Below are 25,590 nucleotides of genomic sequence, written 5' to 3'. Positions count from 1 at the left end.
CGTTGCGAATGGGTCACTCTTATGTCGAGGAAGACAGTCAATAATCTTGAGTCCCCCGAATTAAGGGATCAAGTATAGGCAATCTGGATGAATGCCCAGTAGGACTGGAAACGGTTGAAAGTCATCATAAAAAAAAATAACAATTCAGGATTCGAAGTCAGCGTAGCGTAATAGTGAATAGAATTATTACTTAAAGACAGTGAATGTCTATAAAGTCTAACATTTAGAACTCTCAGATTGGCAAGAGAAGTGCAAGAAGAAAAAAAAAAAAAAGCCAGCTTCGTGGTACCTGTCCCAAACTCCGATCAGTTCGGATGATCCGTGCTTCTTTGTTGAACAATGGGACAGTGTAGAGAGCATCAAAAATGTTTCGGCAGTCAACTTTTCAGTGTTCTGAATTTCGGGCACACCAAAAGAAACGTTATGCAGCATTACACATGACCAAGAGAAGACTGGAGTGCAGCTAGCATAAAAGCCGATAAAACAACGAGTAATAACAGATACATGTATCTCCTCCTGTTACACAGTCTATAGTCTTAAATTTCGTGGCCAAATGAACCGTATAGTGTGTAGTTCATGCCCTATATTATGCAGCTATTTCTTCCTGGTCCTCGAAACTTGTTTTGCAGAATGGATCTCAGATTTTGGCAGACCCAGCAGCCGCGCCGTGAGGAAACTGATCGAGGGTGTGAAAGGAAAAGAAAGAAGAGAGGGAGAGGCGCCGTAGTCGAGGAGTCCAGCATAATTTCTGGCATTTGGCGATCCTTAACGTGCCCTAGCATCGCACCGGACACAGTCGCGTTTCGCATCCATCGGAACGTGGCTGCCGCGGCTGGGTTCAAACCCGGCTGGGTTCGAACCCGCTTCCTCGGGCTGCTGCTGTTGTGAGTGCAAGAAAAACGAAAGAAATGCGTTAATAGCTCCGGTTTTTTGGCTCCCTTTCATATTCTCGTTTGCGTCTGTGCACTCTGCTACCCGCTTATTCAGTAATATTTGAATTAGGTGTCTCTACTACCCCACACATAGTCATCAACTTGCTTTCATAAGATGCCACATCATATGAAAGATCATCCAACATAGATATACAGCTCCGCTTAAACTAAGCCACACGAGCGAGTCTGTGTGGCCTGGCAGCAGCGTGTTTGACAAGCAGGACTCAATGGTACTGGAGGCCTGGACTGAGCCGCATAGACGGGTTCAGGTTTCGACGCATGAAAAAATGCATAGGATGCCCGTATGCCGCTCCATGTATACGGGCGCATTAATGAACCTCAGGCAGTCGAAATTAATACAGAGCCGTCCATTATGGCACCTCTTCTGAAGTCCTCTTTCACTCTTTCGCTTTTCCCCTAAGGAGTGGCTGAGATATGCACCCAGAAGCCAAGCGTTTACTCAGTCCTCATCCTTTCAACGAAACCTGTTTTCATTTTCAGACCTGGAACTCGGCTTCTGTGGGTTCAAATGCTTGAGGAATATTGAGGAACGGGTCTTCAACGCCATCCTGTGTCGACGAAATGCATCTTGTGCCACCGCGTTATTAACGCTACGTGCCCTTGCGCCATTAAAATCATCGTCCTCACTGACATGAGCGTGGACAGATTAGGTGCGCAGGCAAAGGCCTCTATTTAACAAAGTGGCCGCTGAATCTGAGGGTCACGAAGAGGAAGACGCCTTGACTGGATGGAAGACTTGCTTCGCTTATTGGTGCCGCGCCTCTGCTTACCAGAGCACGTGGATTGCGCTCGTATACCTTGGCCGATGCTTGGCGCGTCGGCTGGCATTCCGCACCTTGATTCTAGCGCAAAGAACGGCGGAAAAGGGGCGAAGCTGCGCAGTGTGCATTTTCGCTCTGCTTTTTATATCCAGAGCTGTATATCCATGTTGGATGTTTTTACTACAATATACACTTACGGCATACGTAATCAACACAAAGGAAAAGAGATTAGGCCGCTTCAATTTGTTCTCGAATGAAAACAATTATGAAAAACAAGGCGATTAAAAGGGGGACAGTGGGAAAGGACGGAGCTTTCGCGCTATAATCTCACGAACATTACACTTATGTTATCGTATACAATCGTGTCACCTTCTTCAACTAGGCGCAACAAAATAAACACTGCCGTCATTAATATAAGGCAATATTTTCGAAGGTACAAACACGAAATAAGACACAATCAGTGTGAAAAAGCTTGGGGCGACATAGTTCACATTGAGAGTGTTGGCGATAGCGTCAGACAGTCTGTCCCTTTTCGTCTGTACACACATATGTCACACACTATCACAATTTCTTTATTCACTCTACACGCACACTATACCACCACCAGCACCACTTTCAATGCGCAAGCACTTGTGCAGTACTCCTCCATGCTGGTTTCACTGTGCAATGGGAAGTGCTCGTACAAGTCCTCCGCTCATCCTTATCGAATGAAAGTTCCCTGGAAGCGTATAGGGGTAAAGCCCTAGCTTGCGGCACACGAATGAGAGGCTCAAATACCGTTTGACCTGCCTAATTTCCTTAACTAATTATTTATGTATTTAGTTATGTGTCTTGACGACCTTCTTGATCAAAGATTTACCATCCCACCCGACATCAACAGTACCTCGAATACAACCGCGTAAAAGTGAATTCATGGCTTCTCCCCCGAAGCACAGCAAGTTTGGGCACCTGAGAAATGGGGTTCGGAGGAGGTGGACAATCGCCTGGAAACACCCTACTTCTCTGTCTAGTGTGTGTACACCCAGAAGTAAAAACCTGTGACCTTCGTATGTCATGTAAAGGGTATGAATTAAGACTCACGTGAGAGCTTAGCGATGCGCCGGACGTCAAGGTCCCTGCAATGGTACACTTCTGCAAGAGAACAAAAGTAAGGCAGGAGAAATTAGTTCTCAGAAATCAACAAGGCACTTCTTTAAACCAAGACTTGCTTCACAAGCACGGCGGACTTAAAACAACCAATTGTACCCACTAAACAATTCACTGCCTACAATTTTTACATCATTTCGCAACCCTACACTAGAGCGACATTTTCTGTCTACCTTCGTCTACTCCCTGCCATACATGGCAAAATTACTTTTGAAAAGGAATTAAATTGCAATACTAATTACTTTGCTGAAAATTGCAGAAAAGTAATTAAATTCCATTACTCATTACTGCTCCCCAAAAGTACTGAAATTACATTACAATTACTTCTACTGAGTAATTCAATTACTTTGAAATTACTTTCTAGTTTTCATAAATGCAAAAACTAAGTAAAGCTATTAAACATAACAACAACTTGTTCTCCAGAGTATTCTAGTTGACTATAGTTCAGCTCAATTATGTCTCCTTTTGCCAATCGGTTACGCTGGCTTCGGATTGCAGCACGTCGTTCCTGCTTTCGCGCACTCTACTTTGTTGTCTATTGAAGGAGTAGTGGCGCACTTTAGTAAAAGTAATTTCGAGAGGAATTAATTACTTTGCTGCGAAATTACTACTAAAAAGTAATTCATTACATTACTAAATTGCCAAACTGAAAAAGTAATTCATTACATTACAAATTACCGAAAAAGTAATTAAATTACAGTAATTTCATTACTGTAATTCAATTACTACCATGTCTGCTCCCTTCTTTCCCAGCGTACTCGTCTCCTTCGTGATCCCATTTTGTCTCTCTCGTGATCACAAGCCAGCAGTACAATCCGTTCTTTTATTTCTCCAAGATTAAGGCCGTGACAATATCTTGCAATATCTCTCAGTCGCCTCACGAATAAAAATTACGGCGGATACTTAAGCTTCGCCTTTAAGGGCATGACGCGACAGCATTCATGTGTCCTCTTTCACGATTCCAATCATTATGTGAAAGACCGCACGACATACGTAGAAAGCCGTGCTTAAAAAGAAAAAGCAGTACGAAAGTGCCTGCGTACACAGCAACAGCCTGTCTGAGTTTCAGGTCAAGGTCAGATGTTCGAATCCCGTACCACCGCATCTGATCACCTAGAGCGAGTTAAACTGCAACACAATAACACGCTGTACGTTGCATGTCGTCGTCTTCTTTAACTTCCATCAGCGCGCAAGTGGATCCAAACACTCTGCTATTGTCAGGTGCGGTAAACGAGAGAGATTAATTGGTATTATGGACTTGGTACAAATCAGAAATTTGACTGGCCCACCCCCAAAGTATACCTTGCCTACCTCCGAAATATTGGCGAACTACCCCATAAACTAGTTAGGAAAGTCTTTAAACGTAGTCGGACAGTCGAGATTTCGGCGCTTCCTACAACGACACAACGTAAGTTAGTGGAGTCAAACTGTCTATCATGTTCTTCCTGGGCCCGTATTCCGAGTTTGCGTCGTTATCGAAAGTGTCGCTATCTCCCCGACCTTGAGTCATCTGATTGGTGGAAACGCCGGAACATGATGTTGCCACCTCTTCCGGTTCCGTAGTGGTACCGGTTTTTCGACCAATCAGATTACTCGAGGTCACGTGAGATAGCGACACTTCGATAACGACGCAAACTCGGAATACGGGCCCTAGTCTAATCTCACCTCCGTGGAAGTTCGCCTCATTCGCCGTAGCCAAACGTCGCAGCCGCTCAGCTACCATGGAGGAGCAGAAACAAAGGCAGAATCTACGTGGAGGTCCACTGTTGAGATGTCGGCTCATAGCAACTCGAAATATTACTTGGGAAGAAATGAGGATATCGCCTCTCGGGCACGTCTCATCAACAAAAGTCCCTCCGGAGCCCCATCGTTTTGTGTCAAAGACGCGCTAGGTAAAAACTGATTTAAAAACTGATTTATTTATAGGAAGGGAAAGGCGCCGTAACTGTCTCACTTGATTTCTGTGGACACCGCAACCGCGCCGTAAGGGAAGGGAGGAAGATGGGAGTGAAAGTGGAAAGAGAGAAAGAGGAGCCGTAGTGGAGGGCTACGGAGTAATTTCGACCACCTGGGGATCTTTAACGTGCGCTGACATCGCACAGCACACGGACACCTCTTCTGTTGTTGTTGTGGCTGTAAGAAGAAGGAAAAGAAAATGCACGGGCCTGCTACTAGCTCTGTAGCTGAGCCACCTCCGCTGCCTCGTGCAGACAGAAGAGAAAATAGAGAAGAAAGAAAAGGAAGAGGGAAAGAAAGACGCGCGCCGCAACAACAGCCTTCGTCCACCACCGAAGCGGTGGCGGGTGCAATGACGGCCTACAACAGATAAAAATTCGGTGGCAGGCTAGCCACCGCCGCAAGCGGCGGTGACCTACCTGCCCCAGCCCCATCAGGGGAGAGCCCAACTAGGTAAAGTCAACCGCGCTACGCAGCTGAAAGGCAGGGGTTCCTTACGACCCAATTCGCTTGTGGAAGCGCGCTTCAGCATGCTTGTGTGTGTCGTACCCAATGCCTCCGACGGGCCCAGGAGCTGTTCGCAACTGCATCCATCTTACCCTCCCCGCAACCTCCCTCGGGCCTTGTCACGACAGATCACCATCTCTTCACCTCTTTGTATCGCACGGTTTACTCCGTAAACACCAGCGTGAGCACTCCGGCGGCAGCATCGGAGTCATTGAGGCCAGCAGCGAAGGTAAGGAAGTAAGAGAGAGGCGACGCGCAAAAACCTTTCTCTCTAACTCTCTTTCGTTGTTTCGCTTCTTCTGTGTGTGCCGAAAGTCGCGGCCACGTGGCTGCGGCCGAATCATCACAGAGCGCTGGAGCCGCGGCGATGCCACTGTTTACATGGCGGCGCGTTTAGCTAAGCTACTTCGCGATGGTAGTGCCGCCCTTCATAGCACCTGGAAGTTAAGACGACACATACAGGCGGATGCGGTTGTTCCTGAAGTCCCTATATCAGCTTTGCTAAGCAACTACGTTCTTAGATAAAAGAGTTGCAAAGCAGTGACAAGTTCCCCCTCAGCCAACCTCCTTTCCTGCGCGGCTCACGCCGTCCGCCAGAAGAACCCTTTTAGTTAGCCTGAACGTTTAGGCCACATAGGTGAGAACCGTTAAGATGCAAATAATGTATACTTTCGTCTTGAGCGATTCCGGTAAGCTGCTGCCAAATGTGTTCCATCCCTTTCGTGCTTCACACGGATATTACCTGCCTGGAACATGGATTCCGCTCGAAAAAGAACTACCGAACAGTGTCAAAAATACAAAATATTCTGTAGTTCTTTCGTAAACGCCAGAAGTGCTTGTAGATCTGTGGAAGTACGGCTGGTTGGGCCACGGCTGCTCGACGTCCCTAACGCCACTAACGCCTCAACCCTAACCTCACGCCCAAGACAGGTTACTGCATAATGAAATAAAACAGCGCAAGGAACGGGACGAAACACGAAGGAAAAAAGACAAAGACACAGGCGCTGACTAACAACTTTGTCTTTGCCTCCTTTCCTTCGTGTTTCGTCCCGTTCCTTGCGCTGTTTTATTTCATTATGCAGTACCAACTAGCCCGGCATCTTGCACTTCTGCACAGGTTACTGAATCCGGCAAATATGATAAAACTCAGCATACGGGGAATGCTGCTACGCACCCGCTAAAGCATGTGCGGTGCCACCGACCCATAAGACGTCTTACACCCTCATAGAGAGTTTCTTTATCTTCCGCCTGGCATCAGAACCTTGCCCCACTACAGCTGTCGGCAATATTGGCATCATGAAAATGATAAACGTCTGAATATTTATTTTCCTTCCCTTCAACACAGAAATCGAGGATGAGAGGGGGCGGGGGTAGTACGAAACAACTATTTAATACTATAGCCATAGAGTCCGGTGATCCGCACTAAGTGCACCCACTAACCCGACAGTCTACAACTACAGTATACCGCGGGCCACCGCAGCAGGCGAGCTTCGCCCCGCGGCAGGCGTTGCGGGTGCACGCGCTATTTCCAGTGGAGTCGGAGTCGCGCGCGCTGGCGTGGGGAGGAGAGGAGCGGCGGGCGACGCGACGGCAACCGAGGAGGAGAAGGGTTCCAAGACTACGTGCCACGCAACGCCACACGAGTCCGCAGCTAGAAACAACGCACACAGGGCCGGGGTGAGGTGACGAGACGGAGTCGAAGTTGGCGAAGGACTCGGCAAAAAACAATGACGGTTAGAGGCAACATGAGGAAGAGTAAAAGCGGGATGGGGAGGAGGAAACGGAGTTGCAGGCAGCAAAGTTGGTTGGGAAGGAATGGGAAGGAGGCAAAGAGTGCGGAGCTGTTTTTCGAGCGGGAACGCACGGCTGCACGTACGCACGCACACACTCGCGCGCGAATAGTTCGTGAGATTGAAAAAAAAAAAGCGGTAATAATAGAAGCCTAAACAAAAGGGGGAGAATGAGGCGCGAGAGAGTAGGCGGGTAAGCATAGACGAAGACAGAGCAAAACCTTCTGCAGGATGATGAGTGAAAGGGAAATTGAGGGAATTAAGAGTGCGCGACCAATGGAGGGCGTGACAAGTCCCCGGTAAAAGCAAGTGTTAGCAAGCCGATTATAGAGGAAGGAGAAGGAGAGGAAACATGGAGGTCGTGACTATACACAAAGGAGCTATGAGAGGATTCGCGAAGAGGGGATAAGGGTGAGGGAAGGAGGCGGAGGTTTGGCGTCAGCTAGTCACCGCTTCGGAGCCCGGTGTTGACGAGTCAGCCGACGCTCTCGTCAAGCAGTGACGAGAACAAGAGCCCTCAGGAGAGCTGAAACAAGCCAACGTCGACTAACCAGGAGGAGAAGGACGAAATGAAAAACGAGGAAAACTCTGATTTCAGGTGCAGCGCTCCAGCTCTGTGCGATGTCAGCGCACGTTAAAGATCCCCAGGTGGTCGAAATTACTCCGTAGCCCTCCACTACGGCTCCTCTTTCTCTCTTTCCACTTTCACTCCCACCTTCCTCCCTTCCCTTACGGCGCGGTTCGGGTGTCCACAGAGCAAGTGTGACAGTTACCGCGCATTTCCCTTCCTGTGAACCAATTTATTTATTTCCGCCTTCGCAGCAGTAATCTGTACATCGTTGGTTACCTTTTCGTGCGCCGTCGTTCACGACGACAAATCCTCAAAGTGACTTCTGAAGAAAGCAGCAGGGCGACGCCGTACATATGAAGGCGGTCTCGTTGATAAGAAAATGCATGCGCAAAAGACAATGTGTTGCGAGCAAGCCACGCTATCGTTCATTTTAGAACATTAGAGAATTTTAGCTTACCGTGATCCGCTACCGTGATCCGCCACCGCGCGTTCCACTGCGCATGCCCAGACCCCCCTTGACGCCGATAGATGGCGCCACATACTGGATGTCAGCACACAGACCTACCGCTTCGGGACCAATCAGCTTGAACGCCCCACCCACGCGCGGTAGAGAGTCACGGTGACGGATCGCGGATCACGGTAAGCTAAATCTCTCTATTTACTGCCGCTATATTTATCCTCGTAAGACCATGGAAGCTCCGGGACGTAGCCGTTGTTCCCTTCGCGCACAAATTTTGGCACACGTGTACACAGTTATGTGATTCCATATCCAGCGCTCAATCTCTCATAAATTTTTAATTCGTCGGCTACGTTTTTGAACAGCGCTTCCTCGACATCGATGTCAGATGAGTCAGCTTCGTCAAATCAAGCCCTCCACTGCGGACATTTATTTTCCTCTATCGTGCGCTAGATTCGCTCTCGCTCCTCATATATGCTTCGAGAAAGAGAGAACCCACATCATCTTATTCAGACTCGCCGTAGCGGCTCAGCGGTTACGACGCCCAACTGCTAAACTCAAGGATGTCGGATCGAAATATATCCCGGCCGCGGTGACCGCTGTTCGATGCAGGCGAAAAGCAAGGCATAGCCCCAGGTAGTGGAAATTTCCGGAGCCCTCCACTAAGGCGTCTCTCATAGCCCGGGTCGCTTTGGGACGTTAAACCCTGCAAATCAAAACAAACTATCACCTTCTTCATACGCCTGCTGACTACGTCCACTGTACTGCCTACAGAGATGGTTGAAGCACGGGAGAGCCGCACGACCCACCAGGCCGTCACTCAGATGCAAAAATGACTACAGATGTATTTGATGAAGAGCACAAAGGAAGAGCTCCGAAGAAACACGCATTATGATCAGGGAGACAGCGACAGAAATATCTAAGGTGGGGTAACCATGAGAGGCAATTGCATCCTAAACGCCAGGAGGAGAAAAGAGCTGCGGAATGTCGCCAACAGCTCGACCACAAGTGGCAGCAGCTTCTCCGGCTGATAAATACAACAGTGAACAAGTTTGGAGGTGCCACTACCGAAGCAACGCGTACTCAGGTGGAAACCCTTTTGATGTCGAGGGCTGCATACGGCGCCAGGTGCGTCGACGTCACCAAGAAGCTGACAGAAAAGATTGAAGATATGGACGGCCCTGCGGGCGGTCACTGGCCTTCCTCGTCATTCGCGTCTGGAAGAGTTGTATCGATACGCTGGGTGGGTTGCCCATATAAGAAATGATTATCGAAAGCCGAGTGCAGGGAGTGGGAGCAGAAGGACGTCTGCTATCAGCAGGTGCTGATAGCAGACGGATGTAATAAGAAGATAGAACTCACGAGCATATCTTCTCTCACGCTCTTCAGCGAGATAAACCCGCTGCCAGAGAAGATGGACAAGCAAGCGCACCTGAATCAGCAGCGTATCGTCGCACGTGGCACAGACAAGACAAGCGGAGAGATCTCATGGTGTTCATGTACGGTGTCTTATCATGGCGGCAAGTGCAAACTACTTTCATTAAATTCGTTTCTCTCTTTCTCTCTCTCCGGCATACGGCCGGCACCGATGATAAATATGGCGGCCAGGCACCAATGCATGCACAGTATAGAAGACCTTAGAGATTTCAAGGCACTGCCTGCCGAGGCATACAACGAAAACATGCAAGTACCAACTGAAACAAATAGGAGGCTGCCTCGAAAAGGATAAACTGCCATTATAGAGCCGACTGTCGGACTCAGTGCCCCCAAACCTCCCACCAGAAAACCCGCATCAGCGCGCAAGCACCGGCTGAAATTTTTGCAAGCGCATACCTTATATGTCCCCTAACTTATAATAACAAAATGGCTCCCGATTTAAGTGGATAAGCTAAATGCGTGCGACTTACGTGCGCTGACACGATCTGCCCTTGTTTAGCATCTTTTGCGTCTGTAGCTCTCCTTGCGGATCCACGTACCCGTACATGCATCTTTGGTTCTCGGCTAATAACTAATCCTTTAATCTGCGCCTGTATCATTTCACTCATACCTATACATTCATAAACTACCACGTTATGGTATAAAATCACGGTTATCTAACCAAGCCGTATGAACGTGACCTAGGAATACATATACGCATCCAATTTCGGTATCCAAGGGTTCAGGGCTCGGTTCCCATCTTGCCTTCCCAGTCTGAAAGGAGCTATCCGAGTGTACAGCTCCTGCCAAATCAGCCATGCCATGCGCTTTGATGACGTCACGCAACCTATTGCCACCTATCACCTATAGCTGCAATAGGCTTCACGCGGACATAAAAATCGTTTCTCCAGCGCCACCAAAAGTGGCCGGAGCGGAACTTCTGCTTATCAGGTCGTCAGGAAGAATACCATCAGCTTCTACCTTTTGCCTCTTCCCGTGGGCATGTTCTGTGTACATGATTCATGTCTATTATTATTATTATTATTATTATTATTATTATTATTATTATTATTATTATTATTTTTATTATTATTATTATTATTATTATTATTATTATTATTATTATTATTATTATTATTATTATTATTATTATTATTATTATTATTATTATTATTATTATTATTATTATTATTCTCGCCTATCCTTCAACCGAACGCCTAGAAGAGCTGATTTCGGCATAGCAATAATAAAAAAATGGTTTTCCTTTGATGGCATTCACGTTGACCTGAATGTCACATGTGAGGTGGGGGGGGGGGGGGGGGGGGGCTGCTCCTGGCCCTACGGGGCTGGGACTGGTAGGTCACCGCCGCTTAATTGCGGTTGAGGCTAGCCTGCCACCAAATTTTTATCTGTTGTAGGTCGTCACTGCACCCGCCACCGCTTCGGTGGTGGACGACGGGTGTTGCGACGCGCGTCTTTCTCTGCCTCTTCTTTTCTTTCTTCTCCATTTTCCTTTCTGTCCGCGCGAGGCAGCGGAGGTGGCTCAGCTACAGAGCCAGTAGCAGGCCCGTGCATTTTCTTTTCTTTCTTCCTACAGTCGCAACAACAACATTAACAGTCAGCCACGGAGAAGTTGAGCCGAGCTGAGGGTGATCGGCTTTGTATTTCATTGCTTCCGCAATTCTACTCGGGATGGCCATTGGTAAAACCACAGCCAATTTTATTTCGGCCCCATTTGGTCTGACCAATATAGACCATTACGACTTTTCTTCACAATAAATTGGTCAGTGCGCGTCAAGAACCCCAGGTGGTCAAGAACCCCAGGGAACTTTATTTTCCACCAGAAGAAGCCGATCACCCCCGCCCCCGGCACATAGGCCTGAGAGACGGAGGCCGCCGCGTTAAAGGCTGGCTGGCAGGCCTTGGTCCATGGCAGCCTTCTCCGCCAGGTGGACGATGTTCCGCTGGAGCTCAGGAACCGAGCTTTGCAGCAGGGTATCCCAGTTCTCTCTACTAACTATATTTTGTCCCATCCCGGGAAAGTGCGGGCATTCATATTATGTGGTCGAGGTTCCCTCTCGCCCCACCGTCCCTACATCTATAATGGTATCTCGTCTCGGGGTACGCATGGTACGTCAAGACCGGATTCATGAACGTATTACTTTGCAAGCGCCTTCATGCAGCAGCTTCTTTGTTATTCAGTTTTAGGTCTGGTGGGGGTAGCAGCCTACGTGCAAATCTATAGTGGTTGATTATTTTTCCATAATTTAGCACCCACTCCTCGTTACCCCAGTCATCGGGGGTGCCATGGCTGCCCGGAAGTAGAGTGCTCGAGCTAGCTCGTGGGCCGCCTCGTTGCCAGGGACGGCAGCGTGCGCGGATGTCCAGATTATCTCACTTTTCCTGTTCAGTGGTTGTTGGCTAAGGATCGAGATCCTGCCTTTTCCAAAATTTTGAATGGCAGTCTTACAGTCGCTTATGATGAATTTCGATTTTGTTCCAGCATAAGCTAAAGCGATCGCCACTTCCTCCGTAGCCTCTATATTGCGTCGTCCCCGGATAGCCGCAGCGGAAACTGGCCCTCTTCGGTCGATTACGACCGAAGCCGCCCCCGCCCCGATTTGGCCTCCGGTCGCATCAACGTAGGCTACCTCACTGTCATCCATGTTTCCAAACCTTAGCATTAAGGCCTCAGCTCACTTCTCTCTTCGTCGTTAATAAAAACAGCGCGAACAGGAAGACACAAGACACGATAAAAGGAAGCTACATGACAAGCGTTGACTCACAACTCGGCCTCAGCTTTTACTGCAAGGCCCAGACAAAAACAAATGCGACGAAAACGAAGCTTTCGCGTGAAACACTCCTGGGTTCATCTGCTATACAAAAATTCACTCAAAAAATAAATCTCTTTGCTTGAAAGAGCAAGAGAAGCCTTGCTGATGCACTTAATGTCCCTTGAAATAAAATATGCTTCAACCAGTTCCCTCGTCAGCCTTTCTTTGTGCCGATACGAAATCTAACCTTGTCAAATAGGGGAGTACACTTCTTCTTCACTGCCTTTCTTTTTGTATAGGTCCAGAAGGGTTATGCCTCAGCCATGTTTTCCCCGTGAAAATAAAAGAAAGCACGCAACCGCCAGCAACCGCACAGCTTGCGCAAGAATACAGCAACAGGGACTAGACCAGAAAAAAAAAAAAGGGGGGGGGGGGGGGGGGAGTGAATGCTGAGGGCAGGGCATGCATGGCAAGTCAGCGCAGCTAGATTTGCCCCTTGTGTGGGGAAAACGGGGGAGGGGGGAAGATGCTGGAGGCAGGGGAGAGAGAGTAACACCACTGAGGACCAGCTTCCCGGTGCTCTCCTCGACAAACGATCATCCTTCACGAAGCCGGAGGAGAACCAGCGGCGGCAAAAAACCACCGTTCACTCTTGTTTGTCTTCGACTCGATGGTTGTTCGTTTCCCCCCTTCTCCCTCAACTCCTCTCCTTTGCGGGTACCAAAACTTTATTGTTATTTCTTCTTCGCTTCACCTCTCTCGTCGTTCCCGCTCGCTGCCCCGCTGTTAATCTTGTCATGTTCCCCGGGTTTTCCTCACGCCCTCGCGTTCGAGAGTGATATTCCGCGCCGTTTCCCTTAGCGCTGATAAGTCAGCGAGCCGTGATGCTTGCATTTCTTTTTCTCTGCTGTTTGTACGCTTCGTTAGATGGTTAACCTGTACTTTAAACTGCTAAAACGTCACAACTTTTGGACTCTAACGGACGGCGTGTCAGCTCACACTAAGAACCAACTTCGACACGCCTTCAAACACTTTCAACCCCCCTACCCCCCCCCCCCCCCCCCCTCCTCCCAGATTTGTAATTATTATTCATGACAATCTTCAAATATATGAGAGATGACGCTATGGTAGTTACACAGCACTGCGGGGAGTTAACGCAGTCCCTCCCATCCAACGTTACTAGAACCTCCCATCCTCATCTTAACTCTCACGCAACATATAGCGTGGATACATGCCACCCCCCCCCCTTGCCTTGGAGCTTTAGGTGATACACAATGCAATTACTTTCCTCGCACTCGAACGCCCATTTGATATTCATTTTACACTGACTCCCTAGCTGCCCTTAAGCAGCTTAAGGCTGTTCGGCGCACATTCCAAATTACACAATCCATTCATCATCTCTGCAAAAAATACCAATGTCCTGTGCACATACGTATACATTGAATTCGCGGCCATGCTCACGACCTACACAATATCCTTGTGGATACAATGCACACCTTGGCACATTAGACATCCCATTACCTTCCCCTTTTCCCCAAGATCCGTTCCTGTCCCGTGTTTTCGATGAAGAATCTGCGCCAGCGAGCACGCGCTCTAATTCTTCTTCCATGTTCGTACCCTCTCCCAAGTAACGTCACTCGGGAGAAGGAGTTACCTGCGCCGGATTCGGGCAGGAGCGGCTCTGACCCCTTCTGAGCGTCATCGGTGGCGTGACGAACGCCTTCCAGTGACCGACAAATGCCTGCATTGTAGTACTTCACCGGAAATGTGCGATGTGACGCATCTGCTGTGGACCTGCCCTGCTGCGGCATCCGTGAGACAGTGCTACCTACGGAAAGTAGGCCTGCGGTGGGACCTTTACTGTGACTACCGCAAGTGGACGCTAGACAACCAGTTTATCGGCAACTTATGCTAATTTTTAAGAGAAACCTATTTACACTCCTTCTTCTAACTTTCTCCTACTTCCCGCTTCCTTTTTCGCTATGCTTACTGGAAAACGTCTCAAAGGAAAAAAAAAAAGTTATATAGCGTGCTTACATGGCCAGGAATGGGGTGCTCGAGGTAAATGCTGCAGTTTCTGCGACAACCATTAATTTATTTTTTAGTCTTTCAATATTGTTATAAACCACTACCACCAGCATGCATGATGATTAGTAATGACTCGGATGCACCGCTGATCGGCGATCGGCTTCGCACGAGCGGCGCGCAGTCTCCACTTAGCTGTCTCCAGGAAGTCCATACTCCTTTTCCTTTAGAAAAACCCCTCTCCTTCCACAGTAGCGCCTTCGCCGCACACTAATGTGGAATGCACGTGGTTATAATTAATCAGTCAATCTGCAAGTCATATGGTTATATTCCGAATGAATATAGTCCATTGGCGTTGTTTAGTCCCACCACGACTCGTATATATTTGATTGCCCAAAGCCATAGCGATTAACGGCGACCATGTCAATGTGTGCCGAGGTCCCGGCGCACGGTGAATGTCTGCGCGCGAATTTATATCGGCTGTTACCACTTGCTGATATGTGTGAACGGTGGACGCTAAGCAAAGTCCACCATTTTGGCGTTCACTATGTCACGTGTTGACCATCTAGATATAAAATTTCCGGAAATTTTGAAGGTTGGAAATAAACAAGGAAAAAAAAAGTTTTCCTTCCTGAAATATTGGAAAATTTTGAAAAATATCACTTATTTTTATTAATCAAGAAGTATATCTACATTAAAACAGCAGTCTTTTTTTTTTTTTTAACAGAGTGCTGTTCGTGCAAATGTCGCGCCGCTTTTAGACGGTTATAAAAAGACAAATGACACCTTTAATGGCTCTAGAGGATTGCTGCCATGTGTGTTGCAGCCTCCACTATTGCGTGTCAGAAGAAATGGTTCATTTAGTCTGTGTAGTACAAGCTAGGCACACGGGTCATAGATTACGAACGCTGTATTCAATCGCTCCAACATACAGTTTAAAGTGTCTAGTTTGATGAGCGGCGCCGGAAATGAGAGGAGCAGAAATTCATATAGTAGACTAGTGCGGGTAGACAATGTGCGGTGTTTGCTTCTGTGCCTCCCTGTTCTTAGCGCGTTTTTTCCCATCTCATATATATTTCACTTGCGATTTGTTCTTGTTGTTGTTTTTTTTTCTGGCAAAATCTTATGCGGAGTTCAATCTATGTGTTCTCCTTCCTGGTACTAGTCTAGTCTTTCTATATTTACATTCGAATGTGCTGTTTATATTCCTGTGAGCTTGTACTGTTTGAGGTTTACCTCATTTTTCCTTAAATCAAACACGGAACCATATCTACACGCAACATTTCTCTATGTTCATCGTGTGTTTTTATATATGCTTACTCTTGCACGTGCTTTTATTTTTCTCGTTCAAATTTTAACATGCAGTTCAAAGTTTGCCACCATGTAAATAAGTATAGGACATTTTTGCATTTTAAGGTATACTCTAGTTTTTTAATATCAACGGCTCCTTTTTTTCCTTTATCAAATCTTGGTAATTTAACGTTTACCGCATTTCTCGTTAGTACATGTTTTTAAATATTCTTTTTTTCCTCGCACGATAACAGATTGGAACAACTTACCTCTGCCGCTTCTAACCAACACTGATTCAATTGAAATCTTGAATTGCTGATCTCACATGTTTTTCTTGTCTGCTTTTTGGTTGCCCAAACTGTTCGTTTTTTTTTTTTTCCTTGCTGCACGTTTGACATTTCATTTTTGGGTATTTCATTAATTGGCTTACTTCTGTTTGTTTATGTTCATGAGTTTCCCAAATGAAGAGCTCGGTTAGCATTTCGTTTAGTCCTTGTTTTGCTCATATTCTATTGCCCAAAGAACAAGCATTTTGAAATTATTATTTGCTATCTTCATTCTGTACACTGATGTTATTTGTATGCCCCTCCTGCTTGGGCCGTAAGGGCCTGCAGTATTAAATAAATAAATAAATAAATGAATAAATAAATAAATAAATAAATAAATAAATAAATAAATAAATAAATAAATAAATAAATAAATAGAGTAAGCCATCTGATAAAAAAAATGCTTTTTTGCCTCTTTTCTGCTTGTTCTTGTGAATACAATACACGCACGTGAACTGCCAGTTCTGTTCATTTTCTTATAATGTTTAATAGACAGATTAAAGAACACCGCATTTTTAATTATATCATTGACATACCAAGGCGCTCTAGTACTGGCGATGTGTTTGTGCTCGCCTCTTCCTAGATTCTTATAATCTGTTCTTGTTGAGTTTGAGGCCTTTTTTTTTTCCTTCCAGTTCAATTTGCATGCATACAAATTTTATCATGTTATCTTTAAAAGGATTGGAACCCCACGCTTTGTGGATTTATAAGCATGTTATGGATTTTCTCTGTATGTGAGGTAACCCACAGTAAAAATCTGGACACAATAATCCTTTTATATATATCTTAATTCAGCTCCAAAAAGCCGTTAAATAATATTTCGCCCGATCGAGACGCATCGTTAGCACCATTTAATTTAATAACATGAAGTTCCTAAGTGTATCAGTGAGTACTAGTGACGTCACATCACAGTAACGTGATATGCTATCAATGGCGCAACGACGCGGGACATCTGCTAGCTGCTGCATTGGTGGTTGATGGGCGCCTCCGCTGGTGGACCGGCATCGGCGCCCGAACAAAACCGTCTCACTAATGAAGCTACAACCTGACTACATTTTCTTTGTACTTTGTTGGAAATACGAATAAGTAGATCAAGACTACATTTCATATGCTCGCGTTTCGACACGCAGTGGAAGAGGGAAAAATTCGGCATCTCAAATTGCTTTAATAGCATTTATCACCAACGTTCTCAAGTAAGCCTAGTTTGTGCAACCAAAACTAAATAACAGCAAAGAAATTGTATTCTTACTGAAGCCTTTTCACTACTACTTCCTACTTAGAAGCAGCCATCTATCGATTAGCACAAATTATGTTTCTTTGAGGGAATCATACTTTGTGTTGTTTTTTTTTTTTTATTTTGGTTTTGCATGTCTCGGGAAAAAACAAGAAAAAAGTTTTTTTCCCGAGCCCTCCCATCTCTACTGATCTATATAATCTATTCCGACTACAGAAGCTGATCATTGTGCAATGAAAAACGCTGCCAGAGCAATGGCACGATATTCACAGCAGTAATATTGACGCGAACCTTTGACATGTTTATTCGTTGTCTTTAACAGCGGCCAGCATGCGGCCTTGTCCCAGTGATCGTAGCGCACGCACCGATCTTGTGCTCTTTATTAATTCATGCTCGGTATTGCGAAACGCGCCTTTATCACTTACTTTGTAGCACGAAATGCGCCGGGTTTAGTCATGAATGATTGCAGGCAATTAAGCACAACTATTTCCGGATTATTCCGGACTTTTCAGGTATCCCTTGGCTGGTTTCCTGCTCCGCATTTAAATTGAGCATTGCCGAATGCAAAAAGCATTCTTAGTTCGACGACCGAGGAGCAGCACTGCTGCTATCGACACCGCCGTGTTGCTTAATTCTCTTGCGGCCGCAAGTCAGTCCACTAAAGAGTTTCATAACAACGCTGGACCCTTGGATTGTCGCCTACAGCATTGTCACTACCACGTGACAGTATGTCTCTCCCTCCCTCCTCCCGCCTTTCTCTCTTGACGAACGCCTCCTCAGAAACGGTTCTACTTGTTTTACTTATGTCTTTATCTTGATTATCGTTTACAGCTAAAATTCAAAACTTGACTTGGCCTCCTCCCCTCTAGCCAAACCAACTAAGCGTACGATAGCACCACATACGAGCATTTAACAATCATACACAAATACAACAGGAAGAAAAAAGCTAACAAAATAGAAATAATGAGAAGACACTTTACTGGCATGCCCCAATAGAACTTAGAGCAGCTCTTGAACCAAAATCCCTACTATTTCGCAGCACAGCCACGCAAACACGAAACGGGCTAGTAGAGAGGTAGGGTCTGGACAGTTTACGCCGCACCACCTGCTGCTTGCACCGGGTGTGCCCCACTTTTGCACCTGCCGCTCCCTACCATCCGACAGTGTCTCTCGACTTGCGGGGTGCGGCGACGCCCAAAATGAGTCTCTCTCTCGGAAAAAGACGCGCGTAAAAGTGAATCCAAACACACCGCTGCCCATCGACGCTTTATTTTCCTTATCGTCCTCTCCCACCATTTGTCCTTGCCCCCCGCAAAAGCATGCCTCACGGAGTATTCCTCCAAGCTCCTCCCCTCCTCCCCTCCTTGTCTTCCCCACAACTCCGAAATATCGCCCTCCCATATATCCGCTCCGTGCGAGCGGTGTGTTTATTATCGTAAGGCGCACGTCGTGTCTACAATCCTTGGCTATTTATTTCTATATCTTTACATTCTTCCGGCGCTCCGTTGCTCGCTTACGGCAGCTGGCAGGGCGCGCGTCATTCCGTTCGCTCCGCCGTTCATTCAGGATCGACAACCCCACTTCTCCCTTTCTCTTCGCACCCTCGTGACGAAAGAAAGGGGAGAGGAAAAAGAAGCTGGCAGCCCGACTGACCCACTGGCCGAGAGGGCGAATATACTTTCGCGGAGATACTCCAGAACCGGGCTAGAAGAGAGATGGGCATACATAACATCCATCCTGAGCTTACGCCGTGTTTTTCCTCTGAATGTCATTAATAATAACTCGGTTCCGGCTGTCCACGCAAGCCCGTAATCTCTAAGCGCGCAGCCCTAGGCTTTTCTTTTCCTTTTTTTATTTGTGTCGACTCACAGTATTTGTCCACGCACCAAGAGCAAGTTGAGTCGCCGTCAGGTTGAAAGATAACACTGACGGCAGTGTCAACAGTGATCGTCGTGTCAAGCCCGGACAGAATTGTTGCGTAATGTTGCGCAGTCCTGAGCACTTTTTCTCTTCTTTGTTTTGTGCGTGGCTCGCAGTGCCAAGTGTGAGAGGGAGTTTGAGGTGCAACAGAAAAAGAAACAAACAAACAAAAAAAAAAAGGTATTTGCAAGATTTGTGCGGGAAAGCCCCCATATCGTGCAGGACGTACTGTGTCGATCGTGACTTTTCTCCCTCGTTGAAGCAGCGTGTCATCCTCACTACGTCATTTGTCTTTGAAGCCGTTAACCTCTGAAATTTTTTACGTCATAAGCAAAAAATGAGGGTACAAAAAAGGGGGCGGGATGAGTTATGTTGAAGAACAGAAGGGTCAGGTTACGCGTTACTTAAGAAAACGCGCTAGGAATGTCGAGACGTCAGTCGTGAGGATTTCGGACATGTCCAACGGTCACAGTCAAGGTCAAGAGCGCAGAGCCTGGCCAACAGCCAGAGAATGAAGTAAAGCTAGGTGTGTGACCAGGTGCTTTCCGCAGTACGAATCGGTCACTATGGCACTCGACTGTCCGTGAAGCGATGGTTGCGGATTCTATATGCTGTAGCCGGCGTATTTTAATTAGGGAGATGGGTATATGGAAGGCCTTCCCCATCTAAGCGAGAAATATGATGCTGGAGGACTCCAAGTTGTCGCCATTTTACAAATGATATTCAAATGCGCAGTGAATGTAAGACACTGTCGATCATTGTTTTCAGTGTTTTGGGCGCCTTGCCTACGAAGTCCGCAGACACATTTACTTTTCTCAGAAGAATTTCTAACTCTGCGTACACACTGTAACGCCAACTTGGCTCACGTGATATGGGCAAGCACATTCTAGTGGGCTGCCATCCGCTAACTGATTTAAGGCTCTGCTCTGTAAAGATGCTTTCCACGATTCATTCTTCATTATGGCCATCGACCACAGACTCGCCTTACACAGTCCGGCCAACAGCGACGGTCTTATCTCCAAGGTCGTCGTAAATCTGTTGCTACCTCCGCTTTCTAAATGTCTACCGTTGGGGCGTATAAGTTCGCCCAATAAATAGTTACAAATTGTTGGTCAGTCCGGCTGTTGGCTTCTGTGCCGGTACCATCCTCTAGAAGATATCGCGCGCAGTTGAAGTTCGTGCAAAGAAAGCGCAAAAAAGCAACAAACAGCTTTCAATAAATGTGTGTGCGTGCATGTGCGGCTTTGGCGGACAGACGGACTGATGGAAAATTTGTTGCGATTTAACCCTGATTAAATCGGCAAATTCGTGCAAAAGCATATACATGTTCAACCTGGTTTTTCTCACTGTGATAGGTCAGCCGTCAAAGTTCAAGTCAAAAGTCATTTCCACCGTGGTGGACAACGCCCGCCCGGGACGGTATCGAAGGTGTCTGCAGTTGATGGTCATAATGAAGAATGAATCATGGAAAACATCTTTACACAGCACAGCCTCATATCAGTTGGCGAATGATAGCCCACTAGAATCCGCTTGACCATATCACGTGAGCCAAGTTGGCGTTACAGTCTGTCCAATGACGGGGAAAGAAACCGCTGGCGCGGCAGCCAAGCTTGGAGGAGCGCAAAAGCTATCCCCCAGTTTCATTTAAAGCCATCGATTCCCAGCAAGCCATAAAACATTATATGAATTTCCATGAGACATTTAGTCTGGATATTTCACCCCTCCCTCAGATATCTATTTTGGTCTCGTTTTCAAAGACTCTACGTATACCTATAGCACTAAAATTGGCGTCCCATATGCGTTATGTATAGCACATGCTGTAGATATTCCAAGCAGACGCATGCGAGATATCTATGGATTTCTAGCCAACTGCAGTCGGTATCGCGTAAGTTGCTTCGTACTCCCTCCTCTTTTTGGACATTCGAACTGGTTGAGTTCAGTCGAACTTGTCGTAAGGCGGTGATCATAAAGTTCATCCGTATTCAAGTGCATTTCAGCAAGCAACAAAACGGTTTTGAGTGCGTACAAATTATTGCTAAGTGCCGTCAAAACACGCGTGCTGAAAACCAAAGGAGCTTTTTTAGGTTTCATAAGTGCTTAATAAAGTTCCCATTCTTTAGCATAGTGGACATTCCCCAGAAATCAACCTAACGAACGAAATGCAACAGAAAAGTATTCTAATCGTACTTTACAAGCCGTATTGTTTTAACTTTAGAAAGTGGAAAATATCTGTTGGCAAAATTGGGCGATTCTAGTGGGTATGTAGGTATATTTTCTATAGTAGGATACAACCAAAAAAAAGGCAGAGGAAAAATTCCCAGCATGTATATTACTCCGCTGAATAATAAACAGAATCAGGTTTTGATGTTTGAATACACCAAACAAGCCAGAGGCATCGAAATTATTGAGCTTGTAATTTGGTCTGATGGTTACCTTGTTATATAGGTAACCAGAAAGGCCTTAACAGCGGACTACTTTCAGTCGCGGAGAAATTTTTTGTGGCGGTTACTGCAAACTTAAGTTGTGCCTTATGCTTAAGATATGAATAAGCGCCCCCACTACCGTAGTGCCGTAAACCTCGTCCCAATGTTCTTGCTAATAGTATTGTGGCCAAAGCTCTTGCCCTGGAGTCAGAACGTTAACTATGACGTCTCTCTGAGACACTAGGGAAAAACTCCGGCTAGCCGCGCTAACGCGGACCGCGGCGTAAATGGTAGGGCGTCGACCCCGTCTACTCGCCCGCGCGAGACACCCGTTAACCCTCTCCGAGAAAATAAACAATTATGCCGCAAAGCAAACAGCGAGGAGCATTTAAATATGATTCCTGGCCCGCACAGCGACATCCATCCCCACCACCCCTCCACTCTGCCGCGCCCAGTTGACGTCGCCCTCCACCGTGGCGTACTTGAGCTAAACGACAAAAGGCAGCGCGGTGCCAGCGAAAGGCTAAACATAACGCTGATATGGGACAGACGCAAGTGCTCAATTATTATCTCTGGGTTTATATTTTATTGTAGAGCCTTTACTTCTATTGCTGCCGCGACGAAGCGCGCTCTACTGGTGTCTGAGGCCAAACGAGCCAAGCGACGAGCTCGGACTGGTGCTGCTCTCTGGTGGCGTAAGGGGACACTAGGGCGGTCTGCGGTAAACATACAAGTTCGACAGGCAAGTCACAGCGGTATATGCGTTAAAGCGTAGAACCGCCCTGATGCTCTATAATGTGGCCGTCAGTGTTGATTCATGCTTTAAATTCATTCTCTAAATAAATCTCACTGAATGAGATAGGAAGTGGTCCTGAAATACAGGAATAACGTAGGAGGAGAGCGAAAGAGCAGTCACGCCGGTGAAACGTGTGCAACAGGGCCAGAAATGTATACCAAAACATGAAAAATAGCAGCTAAAGATATTAAAACTAAGATTTCCTCGACGAGTACAGATCGTTGCTGGGGCCAGCGGATGTTTGTAGCGAGGTAAACCAATGGCGGCAGACACGCGAACATTAACGCCGAAGTCTAGGGCTGTCTTGTGGACTTTCATGCGACACCTTATTGTGCCGACTTGTACGAGGGTCATCCCAAAATTAAGGCCTCCAGTTCTTTTATAAATCGAAAGAAATGTTTATTTTAGGAAATTTACAAATCACTTAAAATGCAGACCATTCTTCTATTTTTCCATATAATCGCTGTTGCGGTCTGTGCATTTTCGCAGAAGCTGGGGCAGCTTTTGTATGCCCATGTCAACTGACCGCCATGCCGTTGAGGAAGCGTTTGACCGCTTTTTATTCGTCCTGAATTTCAGTGCGACCAGCTGCAAACTCCCTACACCATTTGCGGACGTTTTTAACATCCATGCACGACTCTCCGTACCCATTCGTCAACTGGCGATGAATTTCTATTAATTGAACGCCTTCTGCGTTCAAAAATGCGCACCTGGCGGTTACGACAAACGGGAGCTCCATTTCAAATGGCTGTCGTGCCAAGACAGTCCATTTCGCGCTGTTCATGGCTTGCTTGGAAGACAGGGAACAATGAACACAGCAGTATGGCGAGCAGCCACGCAAATAGTTTCCCTACGGCCGCAGCCCTTTTGGGACCTTACTTTTAGGGTTACCCTCGTATAAGCTTGTCGACATAGCGTCAAATGCCGCAAGTTCCGCCTGTTACGCCGGGCTCATTAAACCCTGCAGTTAGCAGGTTACCATACCGGAGGTCATATATGGACAACTGATCAATACACTGCAACGAACTGCTGTTTTCGGAGCATATATTGTAGCAGCTATTTTTCTTTTTTTCTGACACTGCAGCAGACCACTGAAAGCAAAAGAAAATGAGTCAATGACTAGCCTTCGCAAATTTTCCATATAGGTCCTACAAGAGCGCGTATGTGTTTCACGCTGAAAGTCACGTACCCGACAGAAGCGAACACTCTACTGAACCATATGCATCATCCAATACGCTACCGACGTCTGCTCCACGACAAAGGCCTTTTCAATGCATGTTTTGATAATACAAAAAATCAATGCACATCATCACCGCCGCCACCAGCTAGGTGACGTCAAACATAGCAGATTCGTTTGCTTCTTTCCGTAATAGCAGCGTATTTCCTGGACCCACCCATGTCCGTTCACATTACCCTCCTCCGCCACCGCCTGTCTCTATTTACGGCGTCTTGGAACCCGCACTCTACGCGGACAAATAAAGGCGACTGCCACAAACATAGCCCGAAGCTCTGTCTTCAATTTGGTTCCAAGCATTTAAGTTACCCTCCAAAGCTTCGTCGCATTCCTGTGCTGAGCGCTGGCAAGCAAAAGCTCACAACAGTGGTCTCAGTCAAAACCACCAGCTGAGAGTAGACATTTCTATCCTACACACGCCTACTCTGCGATGTAGCCGCAGAGCGGCAGCGGAGGTTCCGAACAAGCGCAACGAAAGAGATAGCAGTGCATGTTTCCACCTCCCTCTCCCTACCTCCTTGAGCCGGATGAAGACCAGACGGAGGCGGCGCAGCAAGCGTGTTCCGTTATCGCTGCTGCGAATGTTCTTGTGCCCGTCCGGCCGTGCGTCCCTTCGTGCGGCGTCGAGAACGAACCTCAACCTGACATCCTCCCGCTTGCCGGTTGCGATCGCGCATCGGAGACAGGCCTAGAAAAGAGGGCATCGCCTCCTCTATTCACTGGCGTTTTTGCCTGGTTATGGGGCTCGAGGTGCTTTTCTTTTTATTGTTGCTACTTTTCAAAGCAGTAAATGCCTTAGGAACGTTTTGCCCGGGTTCTACGGAGTCATCATGCACGTCGTCATGTCTCAATCGTAAACGAAATCGCCATGACACCAAAAAGCCGACGCGATATCTTGGAGGCCATCCTCTGAAGGGATTTTGATACCGCGTTCTAGAGGTGTATCCTACTGCAGATTACCCACCATAATATGAATGAAATTCACTTTCCTACGTGCAATGTAAATTGTATTTTGCGCTATCTGCCCCGTCGTGCACGTGCCCCCTATAAATACCGCCGCACGAGGCTTCCTATAAGGTTATTGTAAAGAAATAAACAAACTGATTATGAATAATATTTTTTTTATCTCATTGCGCGAATAAATACGGTATTTGCCAGTGGAGAAATATAGGATGTCATTCTTTTTTTTTTTTTTTTTTCCCTTTCGCATACAGAGTGGGGCTACCGCAAACAAGATCCTCAATCTCTCCGCGTTCGAAGCCATCGGTCTTGTCGCAAGCCCTCTACTTGTTCAGCCGGAAAGCCTACTGTGTGCGAGTGCATAATCCGCGGCGATATAATCTATTCTCCATTACGCACTCGGCCGTATTGACAGGGCCACGGCCCAGCGCGCGGGCGGTGGAAACGTTCACCGCGTGTGGTGTCCTCGAGGCCGCGTGGCTTCGGCGGGAGACGCGTTGAGGCGGACGGGTCAGCCTGGACGGGCAGAGCTATATGTACCGTAATGTCGCATATTTAGACCTCCCTATACATGGGAAGTAAATTACAGGACACCTGCTGCCGGTCCTGCGTAACTCCCGCAGGCCACGCATAGCTAAGTAGTTAAGACACTCGACTACTGAACCCAACTGGTTCGAATACGATTCTCTCTAATATTTTTTATTTCTGTGTGGAAGCACTATATGCAGACCACGGTAGTGTGACCTTGCAAGGCCTTGAACGTCATTCGCCGTCCTCCGGCGAACTCGGGAGTTCCAACCCGGAGAATAGACCGTCTACTCTAAAGAACCCCGAATTTCGAGGGGGAAAAAAAGTTTTTTTTTTTATTTCTCCCAAGGGGTACAAAAGAAGAAGAAACACGGGCGTTGTGTAGAGGGCCCGTAAACATGGCACTAGGCATGTACATTTAAGAGAACATAGGAATTGTAACGTGCTGTTAAGTCTAAAAAATAAAGAAGAAAGGCATAAAAATGCGCCTAATTTGCTATTACGGCTCAGCTTCAAACTAACT

At 46.9% G+C, this 25,590-nt stretch overlaps 1 protein-coding gene across 2 annotated transcripts in view; it reads right to left on the bottom strand.

Moving 5' to 3' along the window:
• The window catches only part of LOC146190058 (uncharacterized), a 176,039-nt gene that overhangs the window by 101,129 nt on the left and 49,320 nt on the right, over positions 1 to 25,590 (bottom strand). For both annotated transcript variants that reach the window (XM_084604792.1, XM_084604791.1), the window contains exon 2: positions 2,795 to 2,845. In XM_084604792.1, the coding sequence (XP_084460918.1) occupies positions 2,795 to 2,845 (51 nt within the window). The remainder of the gene's footprint in view (positions 1 to 2,794; positions 2,846 to 25,590) is intronic.

This window comes from Amblyomma maculatum, chromosome 5 (genome assembly GCF_055883805.1).
Source record: "Amblyomma maculatum isolate TAMU_Amacu chromosome 5, ASM5588380v1, whole genome shotgun sequence".
Classification (NCBI taxonomy): domain Eukaryota; kingdom Metazoa; phylum Arthropoda; class Arachnida; order Ixodida; family Ixodidae; genus Amblyomma; species Amblyomma maculatum.
The sequence above is the reverse complement of the archived record's forward strand: the minus strand, read 5'-3'. Positions and strand labels throughout refer to the sequence as shown.